Genomic DNA, 16,366 nt, shown 5'->3' on the forward strand with positions numbered 1-16,366 from the left:
ATTTTCTCTTCAGCAACACTTTAAAAAATACTTACTTTCAAACAGTCCTCGTGTGTCCAGCATCAGCATTTCTCCTCTTTTTTGTAACAGGGATCCCCTCTAGGTATTTGTGCATACTGAATTACAGTGCCTGCCTGATACTCAAAGAAGATAATAGTGTGGCATTACTTTTTGCAGAAAGAACTATTTTATACTATCAATTAGAAGGGAGGGTAGGGATCTGTACACTTTTCTGATCAGTTGGTTTGGGAGAATTTATAAGACAGAAAGTAGAAACTTATTGTTGATTGGATAGTGAAAAGGGGAAGTTTTAGAGTCTTTTGAGAAGATACAAACTCTTTACAGGTAGCTTGTTTTTTTGAGTTTATGTCATCATGAGCTTGATGTTTTAATAATGAGGATTAACCTCAATCAATTCATATTTAAAAAGGATATTATTAAATGAAGTAAGGGAAGAAGAGAGCATGAAATAGAGCTTAAGAATACTTAGAAGCTGTTCAGCCTGACTTGATTGACATTTATAAAACAGTACCCAAGCAACAGTTAGGACTAAGTAGTCATATGTGAATTTATGTGGGAGGGGGAGAGGGGTGAAGTGATTTTATTCCTACTTCCAATTCCTCAGTGATACAGGGTAATAAAGTAATAAAAATGTTCCCCCGTGCTTTGAGTCATCAGAAACTACCTGCTGTTTGGTAACACTGACTTTAGGCCCTGCAGCTTGCATACAGTTAACCAACGTTGGTAATAAAAGGATTTTTGAAACAATTATTGGGTAGGTTTCCTGTTTTAAGATCCTACAAAATACCGTAAGTAACTGGGAAATTACGCTCATTACTTTTTTTTGGAGGGAATGACTGTATTGGTGTTTGAACTCTGGGCGACTCTGGTGTTTGAACTTGCTAGGCAGATGTGCCACTGCTTGAGCTATTCCTGCAGCTCAACTTCTATTACATTTTAAGAGAATTATAGTACTCCTTTCCTGTCAGTACACTTTTCAAGTATTGCATTTTAAAATAGCCATCGAATGAATCCCTAAGTACAAAAGTGGAAGAGGAATTAGAGTAAAAGAGGTTAAAACTCAGGAACATGTGTTGCTATTTGGCTTAATTAGCTTCTAATTGGGCTTTCAACACTTGCCTTGGACTCTTAACTTTGAAGGATTCTGATAGCATCTCCCCAGGAAATTTGGCAGTGATTTAATCACTATTGATGAGTCCTGGGTAGTTGGCAGTGGAGAAAATTGAGGTGAGATTGGAACTACAGTCAGAAGCAGAGCTGGTATGGCTCAGACTTCTAGTTTACATGTAAATTTGAAAGACATGGTACCAAGGCCTTTTTAAGCGTTTTTGAGGTTCACAGCTTAGAGTGCTTTTCCTCCCCTTCTCTCCCTGTAATTCATGTGCTAATTTCCTCTTGAAAGGCTAGAAAAATGGGCTGGCTGTACTTCCTAAGATTAGGTTTGTGGTTTTTTGCAAAACCTGTTTTGCAAAAGGACAGGTAAGGCCCCTTCTGCTGTTGAGGGACATAAAAGAGTTCTGTTGACATCTGCCATTGCTGAATACAAGGCAGGTGGGAATGTAGATTAGATTCAGACATGGATTGGGAAAGCTGGCCAGGAAGCAGTGGTGCAGGGTAGTCTTGTTCTGGGGACATGCCCAGATGCTGGGCAGCAAAAACCTGAGACTTTCATTAAAATACACCTTCTTCAGCCTTACCCTATCCCTGCCTGTGCCTAATGGTGGAGTTTAAGTGTATGTCACATTCAGAAATTCATATCATTGCCATTTGAAATGAAGATTCAGCAGTGTTACCTTCTTGCACATTCCTCACCTACCCTAATTTTCAAATCAATGTTTTAAAATGTGTTTTCAATTTATTCAGTGATACTGTGATAGAAACAATCAATATTACTTTTTAACCTTCAAGTACATGAGCAACGTGGACTCGTGGTGTAAAGCCTGTGGTGAAGTGGACCTTCCCTCCGAGCTGCAGGATCTGGAAGATGCCATTCATCACCACCAGGGGATCTACGAGCACATCACTCTCGCTTATTCTGAGGTAAGCGAATCCAGTTTTACTCAGATTACAAGGTGGAAATGTTTTTGCATCATAGCAGTAGCATCTGAAATATCAGTTTGGGCTGGCTCAGAAAAAGCCTAAAGATAACAATTCAGGTTGCACTCTTAACTACCAGCATTGGAACGTCTGATCATAGATTTCTGGAGTGAAGCTTGATAGTAGGCAGCCAGAGACTTTACGTGACCCTGTGACTTTTGTAGACTTGAGTGTTTATATTTTTATCTGCTCAATAAAAGACAATCCAGCCAGGCACTAATGACTCATGCATGTAATCCTAGCTCCTCAAGAGGCTGAGATCTGAGGGTCAAGGTTCAAAGCCAGTCCAGGCAGAGAACCTCTTATCTCCAATTAACCACCAAAAAGCCAGACATAGAGCACCAGCCTTGAGCATAATGGCTAAGGGACAGCATCTAAGCCCTGAGTTCAAGCCCTAGTGCCCAGTGTCCACATTCATAGGCATATATGTGTGCGCGCGCGCACACACACACACACACACACACACACACGCACGACAATGCAATATTCTTGTCTACCTATGTTTAAGAAATTCATGTTTTTATAGTAGTCTACTGTCGGGTCTTCGTCCGTCCCACGAAAGACGGACGGGGTCCGAGGAAAGAAAGTACGGCTGCTTGCCCATTCCCCAGCCTCCGTTAGCCTGGGAGACAGTCAGATGCAGCAGGGAGTCAAGTCAAGCAGGAAAACTTGTTTATTAACACAGAGCAAGCCCTTTTTAAAGCAAAAAAGAGTGGGTGGCATGGCAGGGGAGGAAGAAAAACCAATCACTGTCAAGGTCACACCCTATCATGCATCTAAGCTGCAGGGTGCATCCTCATGGGCCCCCACACTCAGGCCATTCTACTATAGTCCAGAAAAACAAGGAATATTTAAAACAAACTGCAGGCATAGCAAAGCAATCCTGGGTACCTGGTGTCTTTTAAGTAAGCCAGTTCCTTGTACGTGTCTTTAAGCAAGCACAGGGGTCAAGATGACCTTTGAGCTTTACTGTCAGCTCCCAATGGCTCCCAACATCTCCCCAGTCTTTGTTTAAAGAAGTGAACCCGCCTGTCTTAGGTTGGGTGGATCGCCTTGTCTGCCTTACCCGTCATCGGGAACTTCTTCAGAGCGAAGCTGAAGGCCCTGTCTTAGGTTGGTCACACTGACACCCCCTCTTACCCGTCTCTGGCTATGATTCCTCTCAGGGGAAATTCATTCACTTGGAGCTTGATCTTACGTAACTGGCTGGCTAAACTCATAAGAGTTTTGCAGTGCACGTATAATGCAAGGAAGGCATAGAAAAACCATCAGCAAAAGCATTACCAGGCCAAGAAATGTCATTAGCAGTCCTTTAACATCAGTCAAGGATGGGATAGCAGTCTTTGCCACTTCAGAGTCCAGAGGTGGGGCTTGTTCTAATCCAGCTATTTGCCTGTGGGGTTGAAAAAGATCTAAACAGGAAGCATAACAAAAGGTGGTTAACAATAAGTATGGATTCAATAATGCAGCTATACAATTGCTATACCAATTGCTTAATTGGTAAAAGAACAATTAGAGCAGGTAACATTAAAATAATTAGCTCCTACAGAAATATTAAACAGTCCATACATAATGACATAGGGTGGTGATCAAAATGAAGGTCAGGCCACCAGGTCGAAGGGACGGCTTCTCTTGTGGTGCTATTAATGATTTCTGCATTGCCAGCGCTGATCACTGCCCAGGTCACCCATTGAGGTTGATGTGGATTCTGTAGCCATTGCAGGGACTGGGAGGGTCAGGACCACCATCAGCTGGAATATCGCCATCTGCAATTGTTAGAGAACACAAGAGCTTCTCAAGGGCTGGTTGCCCTTGGGGATGATTAATAGTTATCTTTCTGGCTTTCCTCTTTTAAACACAAGCCTCGGCCACCACAGCTGTTTTTCTTTCCTTGTTGGTTAGCTTATCCTTGGGCATCCTCCTGTGTAGAGGAAATGGGTAAAAACTTAAGGTTCCTGGCAGGGATCCAAATGGGAGCAGGCTCCCCTATGGGGAAAACGCATCCAAATCCCCTGCCCATATTAACTAGGGAGTCAGGTCCTCTCCATTGTTGTGTCAGGGGGTCCTTCCACCTGACTTTCACTTGGGGCTTAGGGTTTAGTTGTCCCCAGTGCTTCTGAAATCTGGATTCAGTGGCCCCTTTTGAAAAATTTAAAATGTTAATGGAAAACAAAGCTATCGGTAACTGTATATGGGGGCTAACTCCCCTTTTTTGTTTTATAGGCTATCAATACAAATTAAAGGGTTTTTGAATGTCCTAAAGAGCCATAATTATGGCCAGCATTTTTTATATTGTGCTGACCCTTGACAAGGTTGAAATCTTTGTTGGCTCGGGGTCTTTTGTTGCTTCTCAAAGGCTGCATACGCAGAGCCTTCCTTACCTCCATCAGTAAAAATATGGAGGGCGCCAGGAATAGGTGTAGAAGAAAATAGAGAAGGCATTTTGAGGGGAAGTCGCCATAACATGACAGTCCATTTGGATGACCCATAATGGCAGTCAATTTGGCCTAGAAACCCCTCCAAGGAGAGAGCAAGACGAGCATTGGCTCGAGTGAGCCACTCAACATATGCCATCCGAAAAGGAAAAACAATGGAGTGAGGGTCGAGGCCATAATGCCTTTGGGCTTAGGTCTTTCCCTTGACAATAGCATCTGCAAGTTGGTCTTCTTGAGAGTACACCCGAGGTGTGCCCCCCAAGGGAGTATGAACCCACTCTAATGGCTCCCCCCTTTTGAGTTAAAACTGCAGAAATCAATGTAATACCTGCAAACAACCAAAGGGAAATGGGCTCACAAATAGAATACCTCTTTAGGGAAACTTCATCCAGGGCTTTTTGGAACTGCAAAAATATTGCCCTATGGCTGTCTGTAATTGTAATAACTTCTTGGGGAGTCCTGTCATTTAGTAGGGCAAATAAGGGCACAAAACTATCTTTAGGGACAGAAACCCACGGCAACAGCCAATTGATTTCCCCTAAAAGACTCTGAAGTTGGGTTAAGGTTAGAGAGGCTGGAATATCCAGCAGAGGCTTAAGGGGGCTGGCCTGAGTCAAGGTAAGGTGGGTCCCGAGCACCTTAAAAGGAGGTACCTTTTAAATTTTATTGAGGGCTATGGTAAAACCCCCTTTTTAATATGGCAAGAACCTGGGCCAGAAGGCCCTCCAGGCGGCTCGTGTCTTGGTGACCCAGAATTATATCATCCATGTAGGCATAGGCAACAGAGGTATCTGAACCCAGCACAGGCCCTAAAAGTGTGGCCAAGTATTGTTGGCAAAAGGCCGGGCTATTGGCCATTCCCTGTGGCAGCACCGTCCATTCAAAACTCCAATCAGGCTGGGAAAAATAAGAGAAGGGATGGAGAAAGCAAACTTCTTGCAGTCATCTGGATGCAGGGGGATAGAAAAAAAACAATCTTTAATATCAATCACAACCAAGGTATATTCTGAAGGCTTAGCAGGAGTCCAGGGCATGCCTCTTAGGGGCGTTCCTGCTAGCTCCATCCTTTCATTTACCTTACGTAGATCCTGGAGCAGACGCCAAGCCAAGCCCCAGAGGTTTTTTGAATAACAAATACGGATGTGTTCCAAGGACTCAAAGAAGGGCATATATGCCCAAGGTTTATCTGTTCCTCCACCAGAAGGTGGAGGGTTATAAGTTTAGGTTTGGTCAATGGCCACTGCTCCACCCAGATTGGGCTTCCTGGCTTCCACCTAATGGGAGGCACTGGGGGGGACAGTGGCCTTTAGGATTGGGGGTGCACCCAAGTGGGTCCCCTTAAAAGTTAAAAAATCCTTTTCCTTAACTCCCTCTAGATCCTGTTTAAGCCTTTGGGCTTCTTCTCCATCCAGGATATCATCATAGGATGCTCAATGGTCTGTAGTGACCACGGCATCCATTTGTCTTAGCATGTCTTGCCCTAGTAAATTGGCAGTGAGGTTCTTTGCCACTAAAGGGCGTATCTTTCCCTGTTCTCCATCTGGGCTAGTCCATTTCATAAGGGCAACCATCTCTTTGGACTGGGAGTTGTCCCCTACCCCCAATATCGGGGGCCCAGGTGCAAGCTTCCAGTCCAAGGGCACTTCCTCCTCCCTGAGTATGGTTCGATCTGCCCCCATGTCAATTTAGCAGTGAAACCTCTTTCCGCCTATGAGAATACTCATTTTAGGGCAGAGTCCTTCCACCAGGGTGACAGTCCAATGGGCCTGGGTCGTCCTGCCACGAGGCTGCCTGGGCCTCACAGCAGATGAGATTCCTCCTTGAGTTAACGGGGCTGGAGGATGCCCCTCCCCTAGTTTAAAGGCTTCCCATCTAAATCAAACTTGGATCGACAATCTTTTTTCCAAGGGTGTAGGGGACAGTTCCCCCCCCCCTCCCGGCCGGTTGGCAGGGGATTGTTGTAAACAGTCCCTCTTAAAGTGCCCTTCCTGCCCGCATTTAAAAAAAGTCCCTCTCCCCTATGGTCTTGGGGTTCCTCGGCCCTGGGCTGCCAGTGCCTGGGTAATAGCCTCAGTCATTGCAGACGTCTGAGCCTGTAAAGCTAAAGCTAGTGATTGGGACTGGTGCTGTTGCGTTCCCACATCCTGTGAGGCCACCACCCATCTGCTCAGGGAACTCTCTCTCAATCCTGCGCAGGCCATGCGGTGGTCTGCATTCATCCCTTCCCAGACCAGCAGCTTTACAAACTGATCTCGGAGGTTCCCTGCTGGCAGCTTGCGGTGAACGCTCTGTTGGACTCGGTCTATAAACTCAGGTAGAGGCTCATCCGGTTTTTGTCTCACTCCTGCCATGGGGGACTCAGTAGGCCCATCATCCAGTTTGTACCATGGGGCAAGTCCTGCCTGCCTCACCTGGTCACGGTACGGGCCAGGTATTGCGGCCTGTTGGACGCCAGTGGAGTAGGCTTCCCCCGTCCCTGCTAACATGGCATAAGCAATAGGTATCACGGGTTGAGCCTGCCGGTTATTCTCCGCTCGCACTCTGAATTCCTCCTTAAAGAAAGCACACCATTTAATAAACTGCGAACTGGTGAGGACGGCTTTGGCCACGTCCAGCCAGTCCTTAGGGACACACGGGTGATAAGCAATGTCCTGTAATAGGATCTGGGCCCAAGGAGTTTGGGCCATCCTCCGCCACCGCAATGCGAAGCTCTTTAAGATCCTTAGCTTCCGATGGATACCATTCCAAGGGCCTGTTAGCTCCTGGTGCCAGATTGACCAGATACGTTGGGGAAGCGAATCCTGGCCTAGGGTCCAGGCTCTCGGGTGGCCCTTCCCTTCCAGGGTAGGCCTCCGAGTAGGTTACTTCCCCAGCCCTTGGCCCCTCCATGGAAGGTTGGTAGGGGTCCGGGTCTTGCAAGTCCCCCTTGCAGGTCGCGTGAGGCACCATATCTCCCCACCAATCGGCAGAATAGGGAGGGGGCCTACGACCATCAGGGGCACCTGAGTCAGAGGGAGTAACTTTTACCCTCGTTTTGACTTCCACTGTGCGTGTTTCAGTACATTCTCGGTCGAATTTGACCCATTCCTTTTCCTTCTCACTTTCCAAGACCTCCTGTACTCCTTCTAGACCTAATGTTTCCTCCTCCTCCTTCTTCTGTGAGATAGCATTACCCATACTAAGGGTTTCACTTACCCTGAGAGACCACTTAGCCTCGGCCGGTATCTTTTCCTTCAGTTGCCCCACATTGGGCACCAGATGTCAGGTCTTCGTCGGTCCCACGAAAGACGGATGGAGTCCGAGGAAAGAAAGTACGGCTGCTTGCCCATTCCCCAGCCTCCCTTAGCCTGGGAGACAATCAGATGCAGCAGGGAGTCAAGTCAAGCAGGAAAACTCATTTATTAACACAGAACAAGCCCTTTTTAAAGCAAAAAAGAGCAGGTGGCATGGCAGGGGAGGAAGAGGAACCATTCACTGTCAAGGTCACACCCTATCATGCATCTAAGCTTCCACGGGCTGGTTATGCACTGAACGTAAAGCAAATTGGGCTCTGCCCATTCAACTCCCTCTCAGCGCCATCTTTGCTGCCTATGTGCTCTACAGAGTCTACTTTCATTCCACTTATCTGCCTGAGTTAGGGAGAGTAAATACTGCTGTCTACTGGTCTAGATTGCAATTCACACACCATTTTTAAAGTATGTAGAGCTTTACTGTTTGTTTCAGAAATCTAAATAACAGCATTTTAAAAGGTATATTACACTATTTAACATATCCTTGTTTATTTTCTGTTACCTCCAATGTACTTTATAGACTTTATAGTACAGACTTTATGCAACAGTGTACTTCATGATCACAAATCTGAGGCATATACTGTTATTGATCCTGCTGTTGTAAATGAGGAAACTGAGGTATAAAAATGATGTGACTTGTGCCAGGTCAACAGCTGGTGGCATGGAGTCAGCTTTATGAGCCCAGTCAGGCTAGCTTCATGCTCTCTGTCACTACTCTTTGCTGCTGTTGACAGTCATAGCTACAAATGGGTTATAGAGCGTCATCTTTGCCCTGTTTGTTCACTGGGCCCTCCATACAGGTAGCCTCTGTGACTATGGTTATACTCCTGGAAATGTTGAGGAGGTAGTAATTCTGTACACTGCTTTTACGTAAGGCTTTCTCCACTTTTCTTTTTTTTTTTTTTAATTTAAATTTAATTGTAAAGGTGATGTATAGAGGGGTCACAGTTACTTAGGTAATGAGTACATTTCTTTTTAAACAGTGTTAGCCCCTCCTTCATTTTCTCCCACTTTTTCCCCTCCCAACCTCCCTTTCCCCCAAGCTTTAAAGTTCATTTCTAACTTAGTATCTAGTGAGTATCATGTTGAATTGGTCCCACTGTTTTTGTTTAGTTGTTTTTCCCTTCCCCAAATCAGATAAAAATTATATACAGGAATTTGAAACAGTAACAAGAAATAAACCAAAGGGAAAAAAAAAAGAACTGTAAACAGTACAATTTTACAACAACAACAAAAATTAAAAACCTCTTACCAGACGCTGGTGGCTCTCACCTGTAATGCTAGCTACTGAGAAGGCTGAGATCTAAGGATCGAGGTTCAAAGCCACATGGGCAGGAAATTCCATGACAGAAAACCAGAAACGGCGCTTTGGCTCAAGTGGTAGAGTGCTAGCCTTGAAGAGCTCAGGGACAGTGCTCAGGACCATGACCAACACCCCCCCCCCCAAAAAAAAAAAAAAACCCTCTTGTTTTCATTTCCTAGAGTTTATTTCCATAAGCTTAATTTTATATGGTCTTATGCATATAGCTGTTGAGTCATTGTGATCTTCACTTAAGTATATCCTCCTTTGTTCTCAGTGTGTGAATGCTTAGAGAGCATTTACCCAAATCAGCATGCACTAATACCACCAGCACAGCCATGTTCATTGCAGCATTTTTTGCTAAGATGAAATCAACCCAGATTTACCTCAATGAATGAATGGATCAAGAGGAATGTGGTATATTTCACAATAAAAAAAAAAAAAGAAAATGTGGTATATATACAGAATGTAATTTATTGTTTCTATCAGGAAGAATGACATTGCCCCATTCATAAGGAAATTGAAGACTTGGAAGAAATTATAATAGGTGAAGTAAGCCAGACCCAAAGAAAATTAGACTGTATGTTTTCCCTCATTTGTAATAACTAGAATATGTCTATAAATCTACAAGTTAATCCAGTGGATAGTAAAAGACAAATAATTATATTTGGACATGATTAATTAAACAGCACTCTATTTTTCTTTAGCAGAAGCATCTATATGCCCTTTGTTAATGTGAATGATTAGTTTGAAGCTTAAGAAAATGTTTTAAAATACCTCACAGAGGGCTGGGCATCGGAGAGGTTGCAGGGAAGAATTGAATTTTGGTGTGGCAGTTCTCAATGCTTCACTGACCAGCTACTATTTTCATGCCCTTGAATACAGGTCAGGCTGTTGGGTTAAGTGGGCATGTAAACTACTGTACCTGCTTCAGAATGTGTTTTATCCTCCTTCCCAAGAGAGCTGATCTGTATTGGTTTTTCTAGCCACCTTTTTGTCTAGGAAGACCCACTCTTACTTTAGCACTATTTAATATTTCCCATGGAATTAAAAAAAACAATTAACTTTGTATTGTTTCTGAATTCTAAATGCAGTGTTTCTTAGTTAATTTAGTGGGCTAGTTTATGAAGAACTGTTTATATAAAGGACAGTCTTTATATAAAGGACAGTCTTTTATAGTATAATTGAAAATTGAACAGATTTCTGATGTTTTATCACATTGATTCATGAGGATTACGCAAGTTCTAAAAAACCATTAAGTCCTTTTCCCTAGTGTCCCATCTTTGCAACAGCTAATTCCAATCTATAATACAGAACGTGAGTGACTAATTATGTGCCCATGTAATGAAGCCTTTCCTCATCTACTTATGTGAATCTTTTTCTCTGGAGCTGTACTTTGATTGAAGTGGTAGCTTTATAGCCAGCCATCTGCATACCCCTGCCAGCCCAAGATGAGATTTCATGGCTTTTACTCACAGATGACTAGCTTTAAGGAGCTGGTTACATTCTCTGTGTATATGACCAACTAAGAAAATGCAAGGTACACACCTGTATCACCAGTGTCTCCTTCCAGCTGAACTGGCCAGTGCAGTGTTATCAGCACTTTTAGCTAAGTACAGAATTTTAGTGGTCACCACTATATTATGTTGTGTAAAATTGGAACATCTTGCTGTGGGAATTTATATTTACCCATGGAATATTTTATTCTGTTTAAATTTTAAGTTAATAATTCAGAGTTATTTGGTAGGAAGAACCTTTAAGTTAAGGTCTTAAACAGAGTTTTTTTTAAGCCTAAGAACATGTTTATAATAGAGTCAAAAGATAATAGAGTTAAAAGTTCAGTGACAGTAGTTTGAACTGGGTCAACTGAAAAGATTTTTCAGAGGAATAATGAGTTATTTTACCTTGTAAACTATTTAACATTTGAAAAAGATTCCGGCCTACAGAGAAATGGTAGATTGGTATTGAAAACTCCCAGAATTTCCAGATTTTAGTGTATACCACATTTGTTTCAACTTCTCTCCCTTCTACCTCTACCTCCATATGAACATCCTCTCCACAGTGCACCCTCCCCATTAGTATTCCCCCAACTATTCTAATAATGTCCTTTTCTTCCCTCCCTTCCTCCCTCCCTCCCTCCCTCTCTCTCTCTCTCTCTCTCTCTCTCTCTCTCTCTCTCTCTCTCTTTCCTTCCTTCCTTCCTTCCTTCCTTCCTTCCTTCCTTCCTTCCTCCCTCCCTCCCTCCCTCCCTCCCTCCCTCCCTCCCTCCCTCCCTCCCTCCCTCCCTCCCTCCTTTCTTTCTTTCTTTCTTTCTTTCTTTCTTTCTTTCTTTCTTTCTTTCTTTCTTTCTTTCTTTCTTTCTTTCTTTCTTTCTTTCTTTCTTTCTTTCTTTCTTTCTTTCTTTCTTTGCATTTTGGGTCTAGAATGCCTTCCAACACTGGATTTCACTGACAGATCTTATCAATTTCTATTCAATTGGGACAGTTTTAATTCTTTTCCTGCCATGATGGTTTAAAGAGTGTAGGCCTTTATTCCTACCCTAACTCTACTTATGGGACCTACTCAGTCCTTATAGACTGCTGAGGCTACCACCTGTTGACTAGTTCAGCCTCTTGACCTGTCCCATTCTGGGAATGTTAACCTTGGTTGCTACTCTGATTAGTGCCTGCAAGGTTCCTTATGTACACAGTTACATTTAACAAAATATCTCAGGTGGGAGCTAGTAGTTCATACCTGTAGTCCTTGCTGCTCAGGAGGCTGAGATCTGAGAACCTCAATCCAAAGCCAGCCTCAGCAGGAAAGTCCATGAGATTCTTAACTCCAGTTAACCACTAAAAAACCAGAAGTGGAGCTGTGGCTCACCTGGGAGAGTGCTACCCTTGAGCAAAAACTGCTCAGGGACAGTGCCCATGCCCTGAGTTCAAGCCTCATGACTGGGGGTGAGGGGGAAGTCTGAGCCTCTGTTCATTTTCAGATTTTTTTTCAAAGCCATAGCATCCACTGAAGATTTCATCCCATGTTGCCTCCTGGTCATGGTAGCCACCCATTTCCATCATTCCTGCGATATTTAGAGTTTTAGAGTTTCTTCCTGGAAGAAGAACAAACCTTCATACTCCCTTCTTTCCTTATAAAATCTTATTACATTCAGTGGATTATAATCTGATAATCTTTTGATGCCTACATTCTCCAAGTTTGGCTATTGAAAGCCCCTTTCTTGGTCCCATTGAGTTGTTCATTTCACCTTTCAATACCCTTTTTACTTTATGGCATAACAAAATGCTCAAGGCTCATCTTGTACTTTCCCTGCCCATTCCTATTTTTTGTAAAATGTAATGCTTATTTGTTTGGTTTTTTGGTGCTGGTATTGGGCTCAAAGTCGGGGTCTCAGGCCCTCACTTAAGCTTTTTTTGTTCAAGCTAACACTATTCCACTTGAGCCAGGCCTCCATTTCTTACATTTTGCTGGAGATAGAGCCTCACAGACTTGTCTGCCCAAACTGGCTTTACATGTTGATTGTTGAGTCTCATATCTCAGTCTCCTGAGTAGCTAATTTTATGCATGAACTACGAGCATCTCAATGTAAAATATGATCTTGATTATCAGGACTATGAACTCTATATTCCAAGAAGAACAAAGAGTAGACTAAAAATGAGCTAATTTGGTCTTTTAAAAAATTCTAGAAACACATACCATTGATTAATGAAGGCTACTTTTCTTTTTGTAGCTGTTTTCCCTTTTGGGGCTGTGTTGTTCCTAGAAGCTAGACAAAGTTTAACCACTATGTGCAGCAGAGTAAGTTTATTTATCTGGTAGAACTACACTGTATACTGTAAACTCAATACTTTGTTTTAAGTACTGAAAGCATATGTGAATATTTTGGTTACTATAATGTAACAATCTCTTCTTCCATTAATTTTTTTCTGCTTATTCTATATCATTATTAGAATCTTCCTTCCTTCCTTCCTTCCTTCCTTCCTTCCTTCCTTCCTTCCTTCCTTCCTTCCTTCCTTCCTTCCTTCCTTCCTTCCTTTCTTTCTTTTCTTTCTTTTCTTTCTTTCTTGTTGTGGGGCTTGAACTCTGGGCCTGGGTGCTGTCCCTCAGCTCTTCAGCTCAAGGTGAGTACTCTACCACTTGAGCCACAGTACCACTTCCAGTTTTCTGGTGGTTACTGAAGAGTGTCATAGACTTCCCTGCTTGTGCTGGCTTTAAACTGCGAAACTCAGATCTCAGCCTCCTGAGGATTACAGGTGTGAGCCACCAGCACCCAACTTACATATGATGTTTAAGTGTATATGAGTAAATTGTATAAGTACTATGGTATAAGTTAGAGACAAAAGAGGGGTGATTTGTATTAGAAGTATATTTCAGTCTATAAGTACTTAGGTCTATCTAAACTACAAGATAAATATTTGATATTAATACTGATCCTATATACAAAATTGTTGTGAATAGAGCAACTACAGGTATTGGCTAGACATGTTACATTGGGAATGGAAATGCTGAGAATGGTGTCACTTCAGTGATGTGGTATTTTAAAATGTGCAGTCTTAAAGACAAGCAGGGCCTTGCTGAAGCCATCTCAGTAAACCCCTTGTCTCCAAATCCCTCAGTGTCCCTCCCTTCCTCACAGTCTTTGCCAGGCAGTGCCCAGACAGAGAGGTCTCCCACTCTAGTAGGCATACATTTCCTGCTCTTGTTTTAACACATTTTGGTTTAGTTGGTTTAAGATGGTTTTTCATTCTTACCCTGTTGTATTAGCTGGACTTTTTTTTTAACTTTTGCTAAAAGGTTGTAATAGATAAAATTTGAGCTATGAAGTCTTTATAAGTAGCAGTCAGCACTTCCACCAAATGTCTCAAGTACAGTTCCTAAAACAATTAAGAACTTTACAACTTGGTGGGGAAGGAAAAAATGAGGGAAGGGGGGATCACAGCCTTTAAAAAGAAATGTACTCATTACCTTACTTATGTAACTGTAACCCTCCCCCCCTCCGTTAATCACCTTTACAATAAACCTTTTTTTTTTAAATTTTTTTTTTGGGGGTCCAGTCGTGGGGCCTGAACTCTGGGCCTGGGTGCTGTCCCTCAGCTCTTCAGCTCAAGGCTAGCACTCTTCCACTTGAGCCACAGCACCACTTCTGGCTTTTTTGTTTTTGCTTATGTGGTGCTGAGGAATCGAACCCAGGGCCTCAGGCATGCAAGGCAAGCACTCTACCACTGAGCCACCTTCCCAGCCCACAATAAACCTTTTAAAACATTAACTTGTTACATTCCTATACAACTGTACTTCTTTGAGGTCAATTAAAAAAGGTTAGAAAGCATCAGACATCTTCTCTATGGCAGACGTTGGGTTTTGGAAGCTCCAGATAAATGATGCTGTTTTCCTGTTCCCTTTGTTCACAAAGGAAATCTGAACTATTGTTCTGTTTACCTAGAAGTCTCAGGGGTTTCCAGGTTCCTGGCTGTATGAGTAGAAAGGCCCTGGTGATTTCTCCTTGAGCTTTCCTGTTTCATATAGCCCGTGACACATGTGCCATGCATCCTTTGTGCTTTCCCACTGTAGCATTTTCTCCAGTGCTTCTGATATAATTACTCATCAGTCTTAATAATCACTTATAAGTATGAAAATACAGGTCTTTCCTTGTTCCTCACCTTTTCTTATTTATGTAGCTAATTTAATGCTTTAAATTTAGTTTGATAATTTGATGCTCTAATATAACACTGAAATCCCTCTTTTAATCCCTCAGAATTCCTTTTTTTAAAAAAAGTACTAAATAATGGCATTGTTAGTTTTTTTATTTTGTCAAGTAAAACTGTTGTTCACATATGTCAGAAAGTTCGATCATATTTTCTTTCCTTAGTGCTAGGGTTTTTTTTTCTTTTTTTCTTTTTTTTTTTTTTTTTTTTTTGTGAGGCTTGACCTCGGGGCCTGGGCACTATCCCTGAGCTCTTCAGCTCAAGGCAAGTGCTCTACCATTTGAGCCAAAGTGCCAGTTCCGGTTTTCTGGTAGTTAATTGGAGGTAAGAGTCTCATGGACATTCCTTCCTCGGGCTGGCTTTGAACCTCAGATCTCAGCCTCCTGAGTAGCTAGGATTACGGGTGTGAGCCACTGGTGCCTGGCAGTACTAGATTGTTTTTTAGCCAGTTTTTTTAAGATTTAGCACTATAACTTGACTCCATTGTGATGATTTACTCCATTGTATTTTATCATAGTATCATGAGGGAAAACTCTTGCTCTTGAAATTTAATTCAGGTACCCAAAAATGGAATTTAGATATGTTGATTCATATTATTAAAGGCAAACTGTTTATTAAGAATACTACCTATTAGTATGTTAAATGATAATGAATATCTCTTAGCTTGACATTTTTTACATTTGATTTTATAGGTAACTGATGGGTTGATTTAAATTTACATAAAATATGCAATTGAGTAAACATTTTGTGTGTGTGTGTATGTGTGTGTGTACACAGTGCATACACATGCACACCCAAGGGTAGCTTCTGCAGCCCATGCTGATTAAAGTTATACATCTTGAATAATGCTCGTTCACATTGCTGGTAGGTAAGCCAAGATGGGAAGTCACTCCTTGACAAGCTGCAGCGGCCCTTAACCCCTGGCAGCTCTGACTCGCTAACAGCCTCTGCCAACTACTCCAAGGCTGTACACCATGTCCTGGATGTTATTCATGAGGTGCTGCACCACCAGCGGCAACTGGAGAACATCTGGCAACATCGCAAGGTCCGACTTCATCAGAGGCTGCAACTCTGTGTTTTCCAGCAAGACGTGCAGCAGGTCAGTGCCAGGCCCTACTGGGCTCTTCTTCATAGACAGTGACTTGAAATTCAAGAGTTGTCCGTTTTCCAATTGCTTAAACAGTGAGCTAATGATGCTTTCGTTTCTGTGTGGTAGATAGTTCACTTTGTGGTACACAGTAGATGTTTAGATATTGGTCACTGAGCAAAGTAGATTTTTATGAATGTGGAATAAAATAAGACTAAGTCCAGGTTTTCAGGCAACCTTGTTAGAGAAGGTTTTGAGGAGCAAAGCTGTGGGACCTTGTAAAATGTGCTGTAGCTTCAGTGATAAATAAAGTAATAATTATGTCCTTGTCCTAAAATAGATAAAACATAAGGTGATCAGATGCCTGTTCTGGGATGAGTTGTGGGTACTTAGGGTGCCATGATATCCAGGAAGTTGGTCTAAGCCACAGTGATTTGTCT

At 42.6% G+C, this 16,366-nt stretch overlaps 1 protein-coding gene across 2 annotated transcripts in view; it reads left to right on the forward strand.

Moving 5' to 3' along the window:
- Nucleotides 1-16,366, forward strand: part of Trio (trio Rho guanine nucleotide exchange factor) — a 320,123-nt gene that overhangs the window by 117,613 nt on the left and 186,144 nt on the right. For both annotated transcript variants that reach the window (XM_070042198.1, XM_070042199.1), the window contains exons 8-9: nt 1,930-2,061; nt 15,708-15,938. In XM_070042198.1, the coding sequence (XP_069898299.1) occupies nt 1,930-2,061; nt 15,708-15,938 (363 nt within the window). The remainder of the gene's footprint in view (nt 1-1,929; nt 2,062-15,707; nt 15,939-16,366) is intronic.

This window comes from Dipodomys merriami, unplaced genomic scaffold (assembly GCF_024711535.1).
Source record: "Dipodomys merriami isolate MVZ:Mamm:240054 unplaced genomic scaffold, mDipMer1.0.p SCAF_32, whole genome shotgun sequence".
In the NCBI taxonomy this organism is placed as follows: Eukaryota; Metazoa; Chordata; class Mammalia; order Rodentia; family Heteromyidae; genus Dipodomys; species Dipodomys merriami.